Source organism: Lontra canadensis, unplaced genomic scaffold (genome assembly GCF_010015895.1).
Source record: "Lontra canadensis isolate GAN:19392208 unplaced genomic scaffold, GSC_riverotter_1.0 scaffold91, whole genome shotgun sequence".
In the NCBI taxonomy this organism is placed as follows: domain Eukaryota; kingdom Metazoa; phylum Chordata; class Mammalia; order Carnivora; family Mustelidae; genus Lontra; species Lontra canadensis.
The window spans coordinates 3248738-3268927 of record NW_022631085.1 but is presented as its reverse complement, the minus strand read 5'-3'; the positions used below and the strand labels follow the sequence as shown (position 1 = coordinate 3268927).

The following is a 20190-nucleotide window of genomic DNA, read 5'->3' as shown; positions in this document are numbered from 1 at the left end:
TCTGGGCTTTATTCTTAGCTCTGGTGAGTCAGAGGGCAAGGAAAGGCTATAGCTCAGCCCGCAGCAGGCAGGGCCCATGGCAGCCCGCGTGATGTTAGCACCTGCTGCTGTCTGCCCCCCCCCCCCCCCCCCCGGGCTGCACCAGCCTCTCGAGGTGCAGCCTTAGACCTCCCAGCCTCTCTCGGGCTTGTGCTGAGGAAGCAGAGGCCCCATGCCGTCCGTGTAAACAAGATTAATGTCCAGAAGCCCAGCGGGCCCTGACCCAACTGACCTGCCTACCGTCTTTCCTTGTGCTCTTTTTCTCTCCTTGCTTTTGCTTCAGAGTTGTCCCTTGGCCGGGTGTCTCGCCCTTGGATCGGTTCTGGAGCCATGGACTATGGTTCTGTAGGCAATCGTGACCTCACCTCTGCTCCTCAGAGAGGGGGCTCATTGCTTGCTTATGTCCTGCTGATTTCCTTTTGTGCCTTTGCTGGGGCCCTGAAGCCGGCCTTATCTGTGTTTGAATCCAGGTCCCACCCATGTGCCTTCTGGGAAGTCTTCTAACCTCTGTTTGCTTCTCTGTAAAATGGGATGTAGGACCTGCCCGATAGGGCATGGTTCCAATGATAAAACAGAGTGATGGACAGTAAAGCAGGAACACAGGCGCCTAGGTGGCTCAGTCGGGTAAGCGTCCGACTCTATCTCAGCTCAGGTCTTGATCTCAGGGTTGTGAATTCAAGCCATCATTCTGGATGTGGAGTGTACTTAAAAAAAATAAAAGTAAATAAATAAAACCGTCTGTGGTTTGTACGGGCTTCTGTCCTATTAGTGCTCTGATCAGCCTGAGCTGTGGCCCTATGGGTTCTCCCTGGCTTCATGGCCGGCCTGCTCTGCACCCCCGCGGCCCCAGCCCATGCTGCCCAGAGCTGATGAGGCATCTCCGTGCAAGCTAAGCCCTTGACCTTGTGGTCTGTGCTGCAGATTCCATTATTAGATCTATTTGCAGATGAAGGAGACCAGGGCCGGAGAGGTTATCTAATTTTCTGAAGGTCAAGGGGCAAAAGTAAGCGTTGGTGTCTGGATCCAAACTCAGGCCCTTCGATTCCAGGGTCCCTAGTCTTTGTTACTCTTGCTTGTAGTCATCTTACTTATTCTGCATTTTTGGACAGGTGGATACCACATGGCGTCTTGTCCCCATGCCTTTGCCCCTGCCGCCCCTCTGCCTTGGACATGCTCTGCTCCCTGCCTCTCGCCCTGATCTTTGCTTACCTAGCTGTTTCTGATGCTTGCACTCTTCCCTGCTGAAATGTCACCTTCCTGGACCCTCGCCTTGCCACTTGCTGTCCCAACACCCTTCCCTTTCCTGTATAGGGAACATTGCTCTTTGCGGTTATGTGTTGTGACCTTCTATCTTTAGTGTGAGTCTCAAGGGGGCACGGACTGTGTCTGATTTATCCCCATAACCCCTTGATTAGTCCAGAGCTTGGCACAGGTAGGTACTCAATAAATACTCTGTTAATGTGATGGAGAGAAGGAATGAGTGAATGAATGAAACTAACCATCCAACCTGTGTTTTAGTGATCGGTTTCTTGGCTGGGAACTGAACCCGGAACCCTCTGGGTCATATCGTTTAACCCTGCTGATTATTCTGTAACAGCTGGGTTCTAGAACTAGTCTCATTTCACAGATCAAGAAACCAAGGCCTGGTGAGGCCATTGCTTTAGGGTGGTAGGGGCAATTTTTGCCTCCCCAGGGGATATTGGGCAATGCCTAGCGACGTTTTTGGTTGTCACAGCTGGCTGTGTTTGCTGCTTGCAAGTGATGGGACCTAAGTTGCTGTGAAATGGGTTTATAGCACCTGTCTCCTTGTTTGTGAGGGTTAAATGGGATGTGTGCTTACTGGTATCTCTTGGAGACAGGTTAGGGACGCTATTGAACATCCCTTGATGCACAGGATAGCCCCCCAAATCAAAGAATTTTCTGGTCCCAAATACCAGTAGTGCTGAGGGCAAGAAACCCTGCTTTCAGGTGAAAGGTCGAAACCAGAACCCACACCCTCCATCCTTGTGTTCTTTTTTTTTTTTTTTTCCATTTCATTGAGATAATTCTTTTTTTTTTTTTCTAAGATTTATTTATTTGTTTGACAGAGAGAGAGAGATCGCAAGTAGGCAGAGAGAGAGGGGGGTAAGCAGGCTCCCTTCTGAGCAGAGAACCTGATGCGGGGCTCGATCCCAGGACCCTGAGATCATGACCTGAGCGGAAGGCAGAGGCTTAACCCACTGAGCCACCCAGGCGCCCCCATCCTTGTGTTCTTAATCCTCCCCTCGCTCTGCGCACGGTGGGAAGGCAGGTGGGGGCAGCTGCATCATATTTCCACGTCTGGGTCAGAACGTTGCTTCTCTGTTCTGCACAGATGAGCTTGGCCTCTCTAAGGCCTGAGGACATTTAGTGGATGCCCTGCCTCAAAGAATGTCGCCTTCCCAGTTGCCCCAGGCTGGGCAGTGAGGCTGTGGACCTTGAAAATCCCGTAGAGTTCCAAGCACCTGGCCAAGGTGGTACAGCCTGGGAGGTCAGGGCTCACTGTCAGACTCTGTGGGTTCAAGGCCTGGCTCTGCCTCCTTCTAGCTCTGTGGCCTTCAGCAAGTTCCATAATCTCTCTGGGCCTCAGAGTCCCCCCTGTCCAAAAAGGGAGAGTTCGAATAGTCTCGATCTTGTAGGGGTTTGGATGGACTCACGCTTGGCGAACACTTAGCACTGTGCTGGACATTTCAGCTCTTGGTCGCCCAGTAAATAGGTGCTTTCGTTTTGTTCCCAGCTCAGCATTTTAGAAATGTCTACCCTCAAATCCCTGCTGTTGCTGTTTATTTATTCAAAGTGCGAATTCCTTTTGTTATTATTAGTTTAGAGGTAATACATGCAGCGTGAAAAATCCAAGCAGTGCTAAAGATAATAGAACAAAATGAGTAGTGTCTTCTCAGCAGCTCCAGCTCTGCCCCCCTGGAGATAGTCCCTGTTGGCTTTTTTTTTTTTTTTTTTTTAAATCCTTCTAAGAAAATTTCCCTGCCTGCAGAAGTATCTCTATACCCTTTCACGCTTGTTTTAAATGGGAACAGTAGTACATGCATGTGATTTAAAAACAGGCAAACAGAACATTCTCTTAGGTATACAGAGGCATCTACACTTGGATTCAAATTCCTGGCTACCCGTGCGGCTTGCCGGTTATATGACTTGGCCTCCGTTTCTGTTATCTGTAAAATGGGTGCATTCTAGGGCCTGCCTCCCAGAGTTGTTAGTGGGGATTAAATGTGATCTAAAGCACTTACCTCAGTCCTGGCACAGGCCACTAAGAACCTCCATAAGCCCTTGGTCTTTTTGTTTCTGTTGGTGGAGGACAGTGCTGCGTAATTTCTTACCAGCATGTGTTTGCTCAGCTATCATCGTTGCCCGGAGCTCTTTTCTGTAATAGCACTCAGCCCCCACCATTATTCTCTGCCCCTATGTGCTATTCTTTAGGGCATGTGCTGCCACTGGGCATGCATATAGCTGTTCATGTATCTATTTATTATTTGCATGTTTTAATGGAACGATCTTCTGAGAGTAGAAACTTGACCTCCGAACGTTATTGGAACACGGTAGTCTCCTGATACATAATTGTCCACTGAGTGGTAGAAAGCCACCTGTTACGAGTTCCTGAGGTGATCAGATCGGGGAGAGGACCTTCACGCCCCATTGGAATGCCAAGTTCAAAGTAGGTCCTTGTAACTAAATAGGTCAGAGCAACCCTTACTCCCAGATGCAAGTGACCCAGATTCGTCATCGCCTACCCTGGCTGTTGCTGGCCGTTTGCTTGTCCTCTCTGGAGCCACCTGTCCTGTCCCGAGGTCAGCCCGTGGGGCCCTGAGCAGGGCTGTTTCCCTTGGCCCTGCAGCCCCTGGCCTGGTGTCCCTCTAGAGTTGTGTGGACCAGGCTGGAGCGACAGGCCGTGGGGGGAAGCCCCGTGGGGCCCCCGCCGAGGAGATACCCCAGTATACGGTTCTTCAGTGACCAGCTCGATGGTGCTGGGAGGGCTGGTCAGCATCAGGACTACTCCTTGTGGGGCTTGGAGGCCCTGGGGTGGTTCCTGGACTTGACCCAGCCCAGGGCACCTGTGGTTTCTGTGGGAGAGCCATCGAATGGAGCTGAGGAGGGCCCCGAGTTAATGTGAGGGCACGTGTAGGCAGAATAATGGCCCCTCCACGGGTGCCCCTGGCCTGGTCCCCAGAACCCACGAATATGGGGTGTTGCACAGCAGAGGGGAATGAAGATGGTAGATGGAAATAAGGCTGTTCGTCATAGTCGACCTTGAGATGGGAGGCATCCTGGGTGGGGCCTGGAGTCACGGGGTCTTTGTCAGCAGAAGAGGGAGACCAGAGGAGTGCAAATAAGAAGTGTCAGCCTGAGTAGCACTTGGTCTGATGCTCTCGGCTCTGAAGATGGCAGAAGGGGCCATGATCCAAGGAACGTGGACTGCTTCTAGAATCTGGAAGAGGCAAGGAAATGGGTCCTGCCTTAGAGACTCCCAACAGAATGCAGCCCAGCCCACACCTTGATTGTAACCCACCAAGTTTCAGATTCATGACCTCTACAACTGTGGGATTCAGCAAGTATGTTACCATAAGCCACCAAGATGGTGATCTGTAACAGCAGCCCTAGGCAGTGGGTACAGGGAATGGGTTCTGAGCTCGGTGATGACTGGGAGACTCACGTTTTCCTCTTGACCCAGATTTTTCATGGGCACAGGCACAGCTCCAGAAGGCCCTGCTAAAATTCCCATGTACCCTATCATGAGGAGCCAGCACGGGGGGTGCGGTGGGGACCACTCAGGAGTCAGGCTTCCTAAGTTTTAGTCCCAGCCTCGTCACATACAAGCTGGGTGACCTGTGACACCTTGTTTGTCTTCCCTGTCTCCCATTGCTTCAAATAGCAAAGCACCATCAAAATAAAACCTCCCTTTTAGGTAGTCATGGGGGTTAAATGAATTAATTCACTTTGAATGCATAGAAATAGTGCCTGGCACATAGTTAGCTCACTTAATGCTAAGTGGTATCACTATTAACAGTATCAATGTAAGATCATCATCTTTTTTTTTTTTTTTTAAAGATTTTGTTTATTTATTTGAGAGAGAGAGAAAATGAGAGAGAGAGGAAGCATGAGAGGAGAGAGGTCAGCTGAGCAGGGAGCCTGATGTGGGGCTCGATCGCGGGACTTCAGGATCATGACCTGAGCTGAAGGCAGTCACTTAACCAACTGAGCCACCCAGGTGCCCAGTGTAAGATCATCATCTTAAGAAGTACAATGGTGGGGCACCCGGGTGGCTCAGTGGGTTAAAGCCTCTGCCTTCGGCTCGGGTCATGATCCTGGGGTCCTGGGATCGAGCCCCGCATTGGGCTCTCTGCTCAGTGGGGAGCCTGCTTCCTCCTCTTTCTCTGCCTGCCTCTCTGCCTACTTGTGTTCTCTCTCTGTCAAATAAATAAATAAAATCTTTAAAAAAAAAAAAGTACAATGGTATAGACTTCATTTATTTTTATTACTGAAAATACTCCTTTATTGAGTGTGCGGGCCCCTGTGTACATGTAATTTTATTTAACCTTTGGAATAGCTGTAGGAGATACGTATTCTCAGTCTTAGAGATGAGGTTCGGAGAGGTTAAGTAACTTGACTAAGGTGACAGAGCAAATAGAGAAGAAAATTGGGTCTAGGAGACAAGGGGATAGATAGTCTTTTTGGGAGATGGGGTAGGGTGGTGGGGAAGGAGAATACGAAAAGGGGGGAACATAAGGAAAAAAGTGGGCCCTTAAAAAGTCAGCTGAAGGGGCACCTGGGTGGCTCAGTCGTTAAGCGTCTGCCTTCAGCTCAGGTCATGATCTCAGGGTCCTGGGATTGAGTCCCGCACTGGGCTCCTTGCTCAACGGGGAGCCTGCTTCTCACTCTCCCACTCCCTTAGCTTGTGTTCCCTCTCTTGCTGTGTCTCTCTCTGTCAAATAAATAAACAAAATCTCAAAAAAAAAAAAGTCAGCTGAAGAGGTCGTATATAATAGTAATATTTATATGGGTTTTTGGGTCCTCTGAGGGGAGGAGATGGTAGTAGCCCCATTTTGCTGGTAGGCTGTTTGAGCCCCAGAGAAGATCAGAGATTTTACCCAGAAGTATGCTCCTGGTAATGGTACAAAACCTCAATTCATGCATGTCAAATTCAGAATCAGTTTATGTAAAAGTTCACTCAGTGGATCAGAATTTGTATTATTAGAATACTTTATATTGTGAGACACAACTTTGTATTGTGAGAGCAAATGCATTTTAAACTTGCGTAAACAATTAAGTGAATTTATTGGAGAGGGCCAGTGGGAAGGAAGACTGCAGGTTAAGTTTGATCCGGCAGCACACCCCCTACCCCCACCGGCCCCACATGGCACCAAGTACAAGTTTCTTTCATCTCCACCTTTTATAATGTCCATTTCATTCTCAGTTCTCCACAGAAGTGACACTCCTTCCTTCCCCCACCCCCTGCCAACTTTTGGTGCTTCCCTTGTAAATGGCAGAGACACCTGTAACATCCCACATCCTCATCCTGCATCACTGGGGACAAGAGAGTAGTCTCCTTGATGTGAGGGTTGATGTGGATCAAGATGTCTTAGCTCCTGGTGCCTTGCTTTCATCATCTGTGAAATGGCCGTAGCAGCAGTGCCTCTCCTTGTGAGGATTTAGGCACATGCCTGGTACATCAGTGCTCAGACTGTGCTAGTTGTCATTTTTCAGCCCTGAGAGGGAGGGATGTGAGATGACAGTGCTCTGTAGAAATGTTGTGAACTCCCAGAGCTCGTGGGTCAAGCCGCCTTGGAGTTGTGCCCCCCATCGCCATCCTCGAGCGGCAGGGCTGAGGTAGGGAGGGTGATTACATAAAAGGGTGATGAAGCTGTCGAGATGTCCTGTCCAGAGAAGCCTGGGTTGGGGGAGCCAGGGATGCACTTTCTGTATTGAGATTTTCTCGGGCCGGGTTCCCCGCTGTGCACTGGCTGGGTTAGCACTGTTTTCTGGACTCGCTTCTCCCGGGGTTGAATTTTGTCACCGGTATTGGGTTAATGGCCGCTCCATTAGCAGAGTCCGAGAACTTGATTTCTGGAGCAGCCCAGATCGGAGGGAGAGCTGCTGGAAGGAAGAGCAGGGTAACTGTCTGCCCCGGGGTCGCGAGCAGTGAGTGGCCCTCAGACTCTCCGTGAATTGTCGCCCTTGCTTAAGCCTTCCCCTGGCCTTCCGCATTTGCTGTTTCCTGCCAAAACCCCAAACAGCAGGGTCACACTGCTGCTTTCCAGGGGTGGCCAAGGGGATCTCCCTGCACCGAAGGTTCCTTACAGTCCCAGCCGGTGAGGGACACACTGGAGGCCCCGAGGCCTCTGTCTTCACTCCTGTGACACTTGTCAGGGCCCTCTTTGGCGGGGTGGGGGCAGGGGGCATACCGGCTTCCTCCTGCAGCCGTAAAATTTCACATTCACAAGCGGATTTCCCTTTCTCACGTGCCCCCGCCCCCCCATCTTGCCCGGGCTCCTCCCTCCCGCCTCTCCCTGCGGGTCAGGGCCGGCCTGTGGCTTGGAGCAGGAAGCTGCCTTCTGAAGGGCTGGCGCCAGCCTTCACTGAGCTGAGCATTTCTCCTTGCCAGGAGTTCCGTGTCCTTAGGTGCTCCCTGGTTTCCTCTTGCTTCCTAACTCGAGCGTCTCCCTGCCCTCTGAGCCTCCTGTGTCTGGGCTGCGCTGGTGGTAGTGGCGGGGATTTTGGCAAAATCTTGGCATCTGCTACTCACAGTCACCACTTGTCTCTAGAGTGTGCCGGTCCTGGGCGATGCCCCGTCACACGGTGTGCCCTTTGCTACTGGCTGAAACCACTCTAGGGTTTTCCTGACCACTTTCCTGGGGAGGAGACTGAGCCTGGAGAAGGAAAGTGACCCGCACAGGTTCACCTGAGGTCAGGGCCCAATTTCAGTCTGCGTCCGCTTGACCAGGACGTCCGAGGTCCTAGCCCGGCTCTACCTGGATGGACTATTTTGTTTTTTTAGATTTTATTTAATTATTTGGTAGAAAGAGAGAGCAAGCAGGAGTGGGGAGGGGGTAGGAGCAGAGGGAGAAGCAAACTCCCCGCTGAGCAGGGAACCTGATGTGGGGCTCGATCCCAGGACCCCAGGATTGTGACCTGAGCTGAAGGCAGATGCCTAATGACTGACCCACTCAGGTGCCCTGGATTGTTATTTTTTTTTCAAAGCAAAGTAGGAAATAATGTGTGGGAGGGGAGATGAGGTAAGGGGAGGCATGACCAGAGCCATTTACTCAATAACTTCTGGGTACCTGCCAGATGAGGAGGATAGGTGTCAAGAGTAAAATACACATGGCCCTGGCACTGAGTTCCTTGCATGGTCCTTGTAGGACAGAGGTAGTGGCAAGGAAAAAAAAGCATTGCAAAGACTGGGCGGTCGGCCTGATGATTTGGGGAGTGGGGAGGAAAGCTTCCTAAAGGAGATACCCAAGTTGGGTTTTGAAGGATGTATAGGAGTTTGTTATAGTGGAAAGACACTGTAGGGAGAGCATGTAGCAGGAGGTATCCCAAAGAAGCATTCATTTGACCAGCAGCTAGGGAGTGCCTTGAAAGCAGGAACCACTGCCCTCCCGAATCTCTAGTGCCTTGAGCAATGCCTGACCCATGTGTGGTAAATGCTCCTTTGAGTGAATGCCTGAGTTGGCCCACTGGGGAACAGGGTGGGAGAAGTTGTAGGAGAAACAAACAGGGCTCAGATGTGGAAAACCTCAGGAGACACAGCAAGGATCACCTTTTGAAGGTGATAGGGAACCATCCGAGGTTGTGTTACCCAAAGGAGAGGGGACAATCTGATCTGTCCCATCTCTTAACACAAATACTTAATTAAATCTGTGACTTTTCCTCTGAGCAGGAAAAAATCTTACTGCTTTTAAACACATATGGAAAGCTTTCCCAGTTCTCTCATGATAAAGGGAAAAGGAATTTAAGCTATAGTGAGCTATTTTCCACTACCATGATCAAAAAGCTTGTAAAACATGGTGTTCTGGAAGGAGTCATCCTTGTACCTTGTTTGGTGGAGTATGAACGGATAACCTCCGTGGAGGGCAGTGTCGGTCTCAGTTTTAGATGTATGCACCTTTTGTACCAGCTGGTTCACTTCTAGAAGTCATCTTTTAACTATGTTTGCCTGTGTGTGAAATGAGGCATTTCCCGGGTTATTAGTTCATTGCTGCATGGTTCCTCTGTTAGAACAACCCGCTGCCCTTGTCAGCAGGAGGCTGGTCAAATAAAGTCAGGTCCATCATACAGTGAATACCAAGTACCTGAAATAAAGAATGAGGAAACCCTTCCTTTGTGGTGTGGGATGACCTTTAAGACCTGTTATTAAGAGAAAAAAGCTGGGCGCCTGGCTGGCTCAGTCGATAGAGCGAGTGACTCTTGATCTTAGGGTTGTGAGTTCGGGCCCCCCCCCCATTTGGTGTAGAGATTATGTAAATAAATATACGGGAAAAAAAAAAAAACGAGAAAAAGCAAGGTGTAGAACAGTGTGAGGAGTATGCTTCCTTCCATTTGAGAATAGAAAATAGGTATTTTTGTTAAAATATATACACATAAATTATTTTCTAGAAGGATACATGAGAAACCAGTAATGGGTGCTGCTGGAGACAGGGCCCTGGGGGGTTAGGGCCTGGGATGGGAAGATGGCTTGTCCCTTTTATCTTTGTTTGAAAGAAAATACCATGAAGGTCTCAAGAATAAAACAGCTGTTACTGAAAAAATCGGTTTCTAATACTGTGTTTTTTTTTAAAAAAAAAAAGCAAGGTACAGCACAGACTATGTATTATACTTTTTGGGAAAACAAAATTGATACACTTTATCTGGATGATATTTGGAAGAGTGCACAAGATGTTAACAGTAGTTTTGCCTGTGGGGATGGGATGCGGGGCTGAAAATTCAGAGGGAGACTTATTTTTTACCGTATGTATGCCATTTTGTGTAGTTTGAAAAAATTTTAACACATAAAATGTGTGCCCTGTTAAAAGTAAATTAATAGAAACATGGATGTATGAGTGCCTGGGTGGTCGGGTACGTGGGTGGGTAGATGGATGGATTATTTGGTGCATAGGTGGATAGATGGATGGGTGAGTTGGTGCATGGGTAGGTAGATGGATGGGTGAGTTGGTTCATAGATGGGTAGATATTGGGTGGGTAGATGCATGCGTGGGAAGAGCTGGGTGGATAGATAGAAGGGTAGATGGATGGATGAGTTGGTGCGTGGGTCGGTAGACGGATGGGTTGTGCGTGGGTGGGTAGATGGATGGGTTGGTGCGTGGGTGGGCAGGTGGATGGTTGGGTTGGTGCGTGGATGGGTAGGTGGATGGATGGTTTGGTGCGTGGATGGGTAGGTAGATGGATGGGTTGGTGCGTGGATGGGTAGGTAGATGGATGGGTTGGTGTGTGGGTCAGTAGATGGATGGGTTGGTGCATGGGTGGGTAGATGGATGGGTTGGTGTGTGGGTCAGTAGATGGATGGGTTGGTGCATGGGTGGGTAGATGGATGGGTTGGTGCGTGGATGGGTAGATGGGTGGATGAGTTGATGCATGGATGGGTAGATACATGAGTGGTGCATGGGTGGGTAGATACACAGATGCATAGATGCATGGGAAGAGAGTGGGTGGTAGATAGATGTAGGTGGATGGAGGGGTGGGTGGATGGGTGGGTGGGTAGATACATGTCTATGGATGCACGTATGGATGTCCAGATAAGTGAGATAACTTTGGCTGTCGTCGGGGAGGACTGATTGGGGCCAGGAGGTCTGGAAACAGGGAATGGTTAGGAAATCATTGTCATAGTCCAGGCAAGGAATGATTGGGTCAAGCATCAAGTTATAGAAATGTGTCACGCACGAACCAAGCTTCTGGTATACATAACTGCATGTATTAAGGCCCAGCATTGTTTTTACTAGAAGCGCAAATTCCTTTGGAATGAGATTTTTCTGGCAGCTGCTCAGAAACGGTTCTGTATATAATAACCACCAACAGTTTAATCCCCTTTTCCACCATCACCTTAAGAATTAGAAGTGATGCGGAATCAGTTAAAATAATCACTCTTTGATATAAATCACACTTAAACTCTTATTCACAAGACTGTCTTCCAAATGCCCAAATCCACAGAGGCATGACCTTTGTCCCTTTTTAGGGTTTCTTTGTGTCTAGAAGTTTCCCAGCTAATCCCTCTGTGTGCGTTGACCTTTTAAAGTTTATTTTTCAATGATTTCTTGTTCTTGGTTCTGGAGAAATAACTGTTTATATCACAGAATAATTACATCTCTGAAGAACCAGTTTGGGTACCCGGTAAAGACCCACTCACTCACTCACTCTTTTTTTAAAGTCAGATCCTTTTTTGTTTGTTTGTTTTTTGTTTTTAAAGATTTTATTTATTTATTTGACAGATCATAAGTAGGCGGAGAGGCAGGCAAAGAGAGAGGAGGAAGCAGGCTCCCTGCTGAGCAGAGAGCCCAACTCGGGGCTTGATCCCAGGACCCTGGGATCATGACCTGAGCTGAAGGCAGAGGCTTTAACCCACTGAGCCACCCAGGCACCCAAAGTCAGATCCTTTCTTTTCTAACCATCTTAATAGCCATTTTGAAGTGTACCCTCCAAGAGTGTTAAGTATATTCACATGGTTGTGCATAACTAGGTCTCTTTTTTGAGAAGCTCAGAGCTTGTATCTTGATCAGATTATCAGATGTGTTTTTTAAGTGAAATGATCTTTTTGTTCCATTACCTTTTCTTCAATGGTCTTGAATGTACCTTGAACGCTTAATACAAAACCATAAGGTTCCGGGTTCCTTGGAGTTCCTTGGTGGTCTCACTTACTGATCATGAGGAGGCTGCAGGGACCAGACATAGCTGGAGTTTTCTGGAGGGCGCACTGTCCCGTGGTAGAGAGAAAATGCTAGGAGGGAGGTAGGGGGCCTGGGGCCTGAGGCCAGCTGGAGCACACGGGGCCTGTCCTGAGAAGGGCTGTTCCCCAGCTCCTGCTGATGGTTGTGAGGTGGGAACTTGGGCCTGGTGCTGTCAGATTTTTCTAATTTTCTTTTAAAGATTTTATTCATTTATTTGTCAGAGAGAGAGCACAAGCAGGGCAAGGGGCAGGCAGAGGGAGAAGCAGGCTTCCCACTGAGCAGGGAGCCCCATTCGGGGCTCGATCCCAGGATTCTGGGATCGTGACCTGAGCCAAAGGTAGATGCGTAACTGAGCCATGCAGACCCCCAGGCTCCCTCTTTCGTATGACGCTGGAACTTGCCCCAGTTCCCCGGACCTGTGTGTTCTCGGAGACAGTACCTGCCTTCATGCCTTATTTTTGTTTCACAGTCTTTCTGGCTGCTGATCTCTCCAGTTTGCATGTTCTTCCTAAGAGGCCCTTGGGTGTAGGGTCTTGTCTATTTTCTTAAACCCCATCGTATTGTGGTTTTGATGTCCACATGGACGCCTGTCCCTCCTCCGTGCCGCCTGTTGACCCTGAACCTGTTTCTGTCCTCAGGCGTGGGATGTCACGTGGAACACCAGCAACCCCGACTTCACCAAGTGCTTTCAGAACACGTTCCTCGTGTGGGTGCCTTGCTCCTACCTCTGGGTCTGCTTCCCCTTCTACTTCCTCTATCTCTCACGCCATGACCGGGGCTACATTCAGATGACCTATCTCAACAAAACCAAAACTGTAAGTCACTTGGGATTTCATTGTGGTTGGGGAGGTGGGGTGTGCTTGGGTTGGGGACTGGTGGTTGGTGAAGACTGATGTAGTTCTCCTGCTTAACCATGTTCCTTTTTCTAGAAGGCAGACTTTTGACGAGGCTCTCGGTTCAGACGTGGGTGTAGACGCGGGCTCTGCCTCTTGCTAGCTCTATGAGCTTGGGCACGTGTTCTGACTTCCCTGAGCCCCTCCTTCCCCATCATTACAGTGAACATGAGAGGCTCGACCTCGAGATTATCAGGAAATAATTGGGAAGTTTTCCTATCTGAGCTGAGGGTTTCTTTTTTATTTCCAAATAAAAACCCCACAAAAAAACAACAACAAAAAAACGGTTTACCTTGAAACCATTTCAAACTTCTGGAAAGAGGTCAAGGAAGACCCCAGGAACTCCCCCCACCAGCCCTGAATACCCATTATTCACAGTCCACCAAATTCTAACATTTTGCCACACTTTTTTGCGATCGGCTCTTCCTCTCTCCATACACATATATGATTTATTTTTTCTGAATCATTTGAGAACCGGTAGCGTCTGTGCTATCTTTACTCGGTTTTTCCAGCATGTCTTTTCTCAAAACAGGGACATTCTCTTACATCATGACAATACAGTTACTAAATTCAGGCAATTTAACATGGACACAATACTTTAAAAAAAATCTGTCCGTATTCTGCAATTTTGTCCCTTGTTCCAGTCCTGTCCTTTCTTAGTATGGTTCCCCCAAGCCCATTCAAGACCCAGTCTAGATTCATGCAGTGTTTTTATTTGTTTGTTTTTTTTTTAAGATTTTTATTTATTTATTAGAGAGAGAGCAAGAGGGAAAGAGAATCTGAAGCAGACTTCACGCTGAGTGCAGAGCCCAGCGTGGGGCTCGATCTCTCCACCCTGAGATCATGACCTGAGCCGAAACCAAGAGTCAGACGCTTAACAGACAGAGCCACGCAGACGCCCCTCATGTGGCACTTTTAGTCATGGTGTCTCTTGTGTTTTTCTTTAATCTGGAAGAACACCTCACCTTCCTTTGGCACTGACCTATTGAAAGAGCCTGGGCCAGTTCTAGACTGAGTTCCTCAGCTCGAGTGCGTGATGTGTCCTCAGGACGTGGGTCATGCCATGTCCAGCTGGAAAACCATGGAAGCGGGGTTGTGTCCCTTGGGGGTGTTACAGCTGGGGGGTGTGGTGTTCACTCCAGATTGAGGGGGTTCATTTTGAGTGTTGCCTGGTTTCTCCAGTTGTACAGGGACCGTGTCTCCCCTTCGAGAATAAGCATTCTCCGGGAAGACATGTGGAGAGCAGTCCCATGTCATGTTCCTCATTCCACTTTCTCTTCTCCACTTAGCATGTATCTCACTTCATTTGTACAGCCACGTTTCCCAAGACTTAGTTCCCCCAAAACAGGAAAACTGGAATGTGTTTTTACTGAAACTGCCCCTTTGCCTACAGTACCCCCATCCAAATGTGTCTCCTTCATACCACACAAAATGCTAATGATTTCTCTATGGTGTCTAGATCTAATGTCTTCCTCTCAGACCTTTGAGAGCACTTTGTACTTTTTTGGCAGAGCAACATCTCCCTTTAAAATGTAGAACAGATTTTGCAAAGAAACCAACAAAAAGCTTTGCTCAAAAAGCCTCCAGTAGCGTCTCATCATGGGGAATAGAATCCTTACCATGGCCCAGGCTGATCTGGCCCCAGGCTCCTCCCCAGCCATCTCCCACACTCAGCACTCATTCCACAGCAGCCATAAACCTGTCACACATGTTCTCTACCTCAGGGCCTTTGCACTTGTTGATCCTCAGAACTGATTTGTTCTTTCCCTCAAATATCCACATTTGGCTCCTTAGCTGTATGTCACCTGATTGCATAGGGCCCTCCCTGACCACCCCGTGTTACCTGTTGTCTTTTTTCTCCTGTTACTTATCACCCTCTGGTATCATATTATATATTTTTCAGTTTGTTTCTTGCCCATTTTTTCCCCATTAGAATTTCCGCTCCATGAAGGCAGGGACCTTTGTCAGTTTTGTTCATTGTTGTATCCTTCGCACTTTGGAAACAAGGTGGCCCACAGTGGGTCCCCAGTGACTGTTGTGGAATGAGTGCTTGTAGTGTGAGGTGCCTTAGGCAGGTGTGCGGGGTGGCCGATGGAGGTAAGCTGTAGACTGGGCTCTTGAATTTTCCGGGGATGGGAAGAACAGCGACCAAATAGTCACACCCTGGGTGTGAGAGGGCATCATACACTGGTTATAGACTTGCATGTGATGACCCAGAGGGTGGCTCCCCCTGCCTAGGACTTGTCCATGCTCCAGAGGCCGTGTGCTGTATCTAAGGACCGCAGCTGATAGTTTAGAGGTTGGCTCAAGGCTGAGCTTTTTGCAGGGGGGCTGGGGAAAGTTCCAGTGTCTTCTGTTGTAAGACATATGTATCCTTCTCTTCCAGGCCTTGGGATTTTTGCTGTGGATTGTCTGCTGGGCAGACCTCTTCTACTCTTTCTGGGAAAGAAGTTGGGGCAAATTCCTGGCCCCAGTGTTTCTGGTCAGCCCAACCCTCTTGGGCATCACTATGGTAAGTCGGAGCTAGCTATCTGCCAGGCACTGTGGAGGCCAAAACTAGCAGCCAGAGTGTAGAAATTAGAAGATCTCACAATAAAAATCCAAAAATTTGATTTCTCTTGAAAAAGCCAAAGGTGGCAACACCAGCCCCATAGTTTTCTGGGGCAACAATCAGCCGGAGCTGAGAGACGAGTATAGCCTTGAAGGGGGCCATGTGCTGTGCACTTGGCCCCAGTCCTCACCGTGCTCTGTTGCCTTCCTTGCCCCTGGGGCTGAAAGGTGGCTACCATCTTTGGTTGTGCCTGCTGTGTTCTGTTGTTATACTGGCTAGCTTGGCTGTTTATGTTAATTGTCTGGGACCTAATGGCCCCTTGAATTTTCAGCTTCTGGCTTATGGGGTGGGATGCCAAGCCGAATAGGAAAGTACCCTGCCCCACGGGGGTCCATTATTTCGTGGGAAACAAAGCCAGAGTAACTGCTTTCTTATAAGCTGACACATTTTAAGTCCTTAATATGTGCCTGGCACCATTTTTGGTGGTTTACATTTCCTGAAATTAGAAATTAGAATTCATCTGTTCTTAGAATAATCTTGTCCCCCTTTGGCAGGGGAGAAGACGAAGGCACAGAGACATTAAATGTCCGCAGGGTCACACAGCTGAGCCAGGGGCGGTCCCTGTAGAGGCCCTTGTGCCACAGTGATGTGCTCTGAATTCACGGCCCTTCCTGCTTATGGACCCCATACCTGGGTCCTCGGAGGCGCCTGGAAGGTTCTTGGTGAGCCCAGGCCTTGTGTGTTTGAGAATGAGGAGGGAAGCAGGTTCGGGGCAGGATGTTTTGAGCTGGGAGAGCAGTGCGTCCAAGGAAGGGCTAGAGGCTGGGGTTGAAGGAGTGGCCATCTGTGAAGCAGGAATGTGGACTGGGGCTTCAGGGTGTGGACAGCAGAGCTGACGGAGATGGGAAGGGGGAGGCGAGCTGGAGCCAGATTGTGCAGGGCTGTGCATCTTTTCATTTTTATTTATTTTGAAGACTTTTTTTTTAAAGATTTTATTTATTTATTTGACACAGACAAAGATCACAAGTAGGGAGAGAGGCAGGCAGAGAGAGAGAGAGGGAAGTAGGCTCCCTGCTGAGCAGAGAACCGGATGCGGGGCTCGAACCCAGGACCCTGGGATCATGACCTGAGCCGAAGACAGAGGCTTTAACCCACTGAGCCACCCAGGCGCCCCAAAGATTTTTTTTTTTTTTTAAAGATTTTATTTATTTGTCAGAAAGAGAGAGAGAAAGCACACAGGCAGGCAGAGAGGCAGGCAGAGGCGGAGCGAGAGGCAGGCTCCCTGCTGAGCAAGGAGACCGATGTGGGACTCGATCAGAGGACCTCAGGATCATGACCTGAGCCGAAGGCAGCGGCTTAACCCACTGAGCCACCCAGGCATCCCCCAAAGATTTTTTTTCTTAAAGATTTTATTTATTTATTTGACAGAGAGAAAACACAAGCAGGCAGAGAGGCAAGCAGAAAGAGGAAGCAGGCTCCCTGCTGAGAGTCCGATGTGGGGCTTGATCCCAGGACCCTGAGATCCTGACCTGAGCTGAAGGCAGAGGCTTAACCCACTGAGCCACCCAGGTGCCCCTATTTTGAAGATTTTTTTTGAGAGAGAGAGAACATAAGCAGGGGGAGTGGCAGGCAGGGGGAGAAGCAGGCTCTCCGCTGAGCAGGGAGCCCAATCCAGGGGACTCGATCCTAGGACCCTGGGATCATGACCTGAGCTGAAGGCAGATGCTTAACCGACTGAGTCCCCCCCAGGCACCCTGTGGATGGTGAATCTTTATTGCACTCGTTAAGAGTCCTGATCCCTTTACATATTAACTCACTTAGGGATTTTTGCTCATTATTCCTACGTTCATAGATAAGCACGTTGAAGCACAGAGAAGTGGAGGAACTGACCCAAGGTCACACAGCCAGTTTGTGGTAGAACCGGGTTCACACCCCAGTGCCTACTCCACGTTGGTGGGGTTCTTTGCCAATACCTGGCTCTCCCCGTGGGCTTTATTCACCTCTGTGTCCCCATAGCTGGGCACCATGCCTAGCGTGCCATAAGCACTCCATAAATATGTCAAGGGTGTTAGGAAATGGAGAGCTTGACTTTCCTGGCCTGAACGTTTGGGCAAGAAGGTGTAAAGGTAAGTTTGGAGTGGTTCATACTCCCCAATTTTTCCTGTTCCTGGTCTTCTGATTCTTTGTTGACAAATATGTCTGTGATGCTGGGTTCACAGGTGTGATGGGCTGAGGGTCACTGGGCTTTATGCTGTTTGAGGCTCTGAGCTGGCTAAGAGGTGACCTGGTCTGTGAGATCCTCAGAGTCTCTCTTCCCCTGTGGGCTCCATGACAGAGTAAAGGAACAGCCCTTCTGTTCATGCTACAGTGAGAGTCTGTCTACATCCCTGGGGGCAGGAGTATGGGATGAGAACAGTCCACAGATATATTTGTATTTTTACTGTATGCCAGGAATTGGAGATATGACAGACACAGTCCCTGTCCTCGTGGCTCCTATGCCTGGTTGTGCAAACAGATACTCAACGAATGATTCCCCCAAAAGGCACAAAGTGTTTGCTCTTGTGCAAAGTGTCATAGGGGTGAAGTTTGGCGAATATGTTTGGTCTGGGGGCTAGGGAAGAAGGGGTGATGGAGCTGAGGCTGAGCGGTGAGCAAGATGTTAAAAAGTTGAAGAGGCTGGGGGCAGAGGACTGTCCAGTTGGCGAGAAAAGCATGTGCAGAAGTCCTGGGGTCAGAGAAATGAAGGGGTTGGTCTGTGTGGCTGAGGGAGAGGGATTAAGAAGCGGGGAGTGGGGATGGCAAGAAGGGCAGAGGGCTGACCCCACAGGATCTGGAGCTTTAGGGTGAGTGGGTTTTGTTTTGTTTTGCATTCCCATACTTGGGTTCTAAAGCTTTTTTTGTGCCATGGGCCCTTTTCTCCTTTGCCAGTCAGGTCTGAGGATTATGTTCCTCACATAAATACAAAGGCTCACAAGAAGACAAATCACACACACACATCATATGTGAAGATTTTGTGATTACGTCTGTGTTTTTACTTGAGGCATAATTTAAATATAGTAAAATTCACTTTTCTAACAAAATGAAAGTTCATGAGTTGTGATAAACCCACATTGTCCTGTAACTACCAGCTCCTCGGTTGGTTGAGATCTAGGACTGCCCCATCGCCCTAAAAAAGTTCCCTCTGGCTTGCCCCTGCTTTGTGGTCAGCCCCTCCCTCCACACCCCCGTGCCCTGGCAACCGTGGGTGTGTTCTCTGCCCCTATCACTTTGCCTTTTCCAGAATGTCACGTGAACGCACCGTGCTGGCTGGGGCTGTGTGCAGCTGACTTCTCAGACCGGCAGTTCAGCTGCCTTGCGAGTGTCCAAGTTTTCAAGTTGCTCCTTCTGTTTGATGGTGTGGTTTTGCCCCACGTCATTTTTCCATCGTCCAGTTGCAGGGCCCTGGGTTTGGGAAACGAACTGTACTTAAACACAGTTAGCAAAAGATTAAAAAAACAAAGTAAAAATATACATACATTTCGTATGAGGACCTGCGAGCGGGTAGGCTGCCCCTGTAATTTCCAAGTCGTGATGATCACATGCGATCGTGGGAAAGAGCTTCAGCCACGTGCTTGCAGGCACGATTTCTAGTGACAGAGCCCCAGGTCCTGCTCATGCCGTGCGGTGTATTGCCTCCACTCAGTGACCGGCCGCGCTGATTTGCGGGAACGTGAAGATGTTGATTGTTTTTCCGTCCAAGTTCGTGGACCTCTGGGTTCTAGCTGCAGCCTGTCCTTGACCCCAGGTTAAAACCCCGAATCCTAAAAGGGAGAAGTTTGGAGCAAGGGTGTGGCATGCCTGGCTCTGTGCATTGAAAAGCCGAGTGTGGCCTCTGAGTGGAGAGTGGATTGGATTGTTGGGGCTGTGGGGTGCCCATAGGGTCACCCAGTATGAGGGGAGGGGGCTGGGGCCAGGGGAAGCAGTGGGTGAACTGAGGACCAGCCCTGGTGGCAGAGCCAGTGTGAGTTGCTGATGGATTAAATGTGGCGAGGGAGGGAGATGGGGGGCCCCCCAAGGAGGATGAATGAGGACAGACAGATGTGCTTCTGGGGAGTAAAGGCAGGTGTCATGGGTGACCTTTAGCTCCTCAGAAGCCTGGCTCACGACTGGCTTGGGGGATGGGCCTCGGGAGGCCAGCTCTGCTTCTCGGAGGAAGGACTGTGGCCTTTCTCCTTCTTTTGAGAAAAAGCGGTCTTACCGCTTATTTTCTCTCCCTGATCGTTAAGTCATCTGCGACATGGAGTAATAGCGTCAGGTATCAGGAATAAAATAAAACCCCAGCCTCCCCTGCCCGCCGTCATTCTAACAAAGTTCCCTGCAGATGAGATGTATAGATGGAGGCAGATGACGAAACCTTCATCCCCTTAGGAAGGAGCGCAGTCCTCACTGTTCCCCAAGGGAGGAAAATTAGTCTGTCAGGACTGGGACTTCAACATAGGGCTGTCCACCTGTAAAGGAAGGGTCGGCCCACTGCCTGTTTTTTAAATAAAGTTTTATGGGCACTCAGCAGTGCCCATTCATTCTGGAAAAAGTGTACCTCTCTCTTGTAAACTGAGCTTTTCCCCGACTTCGTCATCCTATCCCGGATCTACACACGGTGTCCCGAGATTCCTGCTGCTGTCACATGAGGTGCTGTGGTCCTCTCTCTCTCACAGGTGAGGCAGCAGAGGCTCTGAGGACATCAGTGGCTTTTCCAGGGTCCCCAGCAAGGCGAGAGCAAGCCTGGTACTGGAGCCGGGTCCTTGCCGGCCTGTTTTTG

At 49.4% G+C, this 20190-nt stretch overlaps 1 protein-coding gene across 1 annotated transcript in view; it reads left to right on the top strand.

Moving 5' to 3' along the window:
* Positions 1–20190, top strand: part of ABCC1 (ATP binding cassette subfamily C member 1) — a 127894-nt gene that overhangs the window by 27017 nt on the left and 80687 nt on the right. Inside the window, exons 2-3 of the mRNA XM_032836225.1 lie at positions 12587–12763; positions 15228–15353. Coding sequence (XP_032692116.1) covers positions 12587–12763; positions 15228–15353 — 303 coding nt within the window. The remainder of the gene's footprint in view (positions 1–12586; positions 12764–15227; positions 15354–20190) is intronic.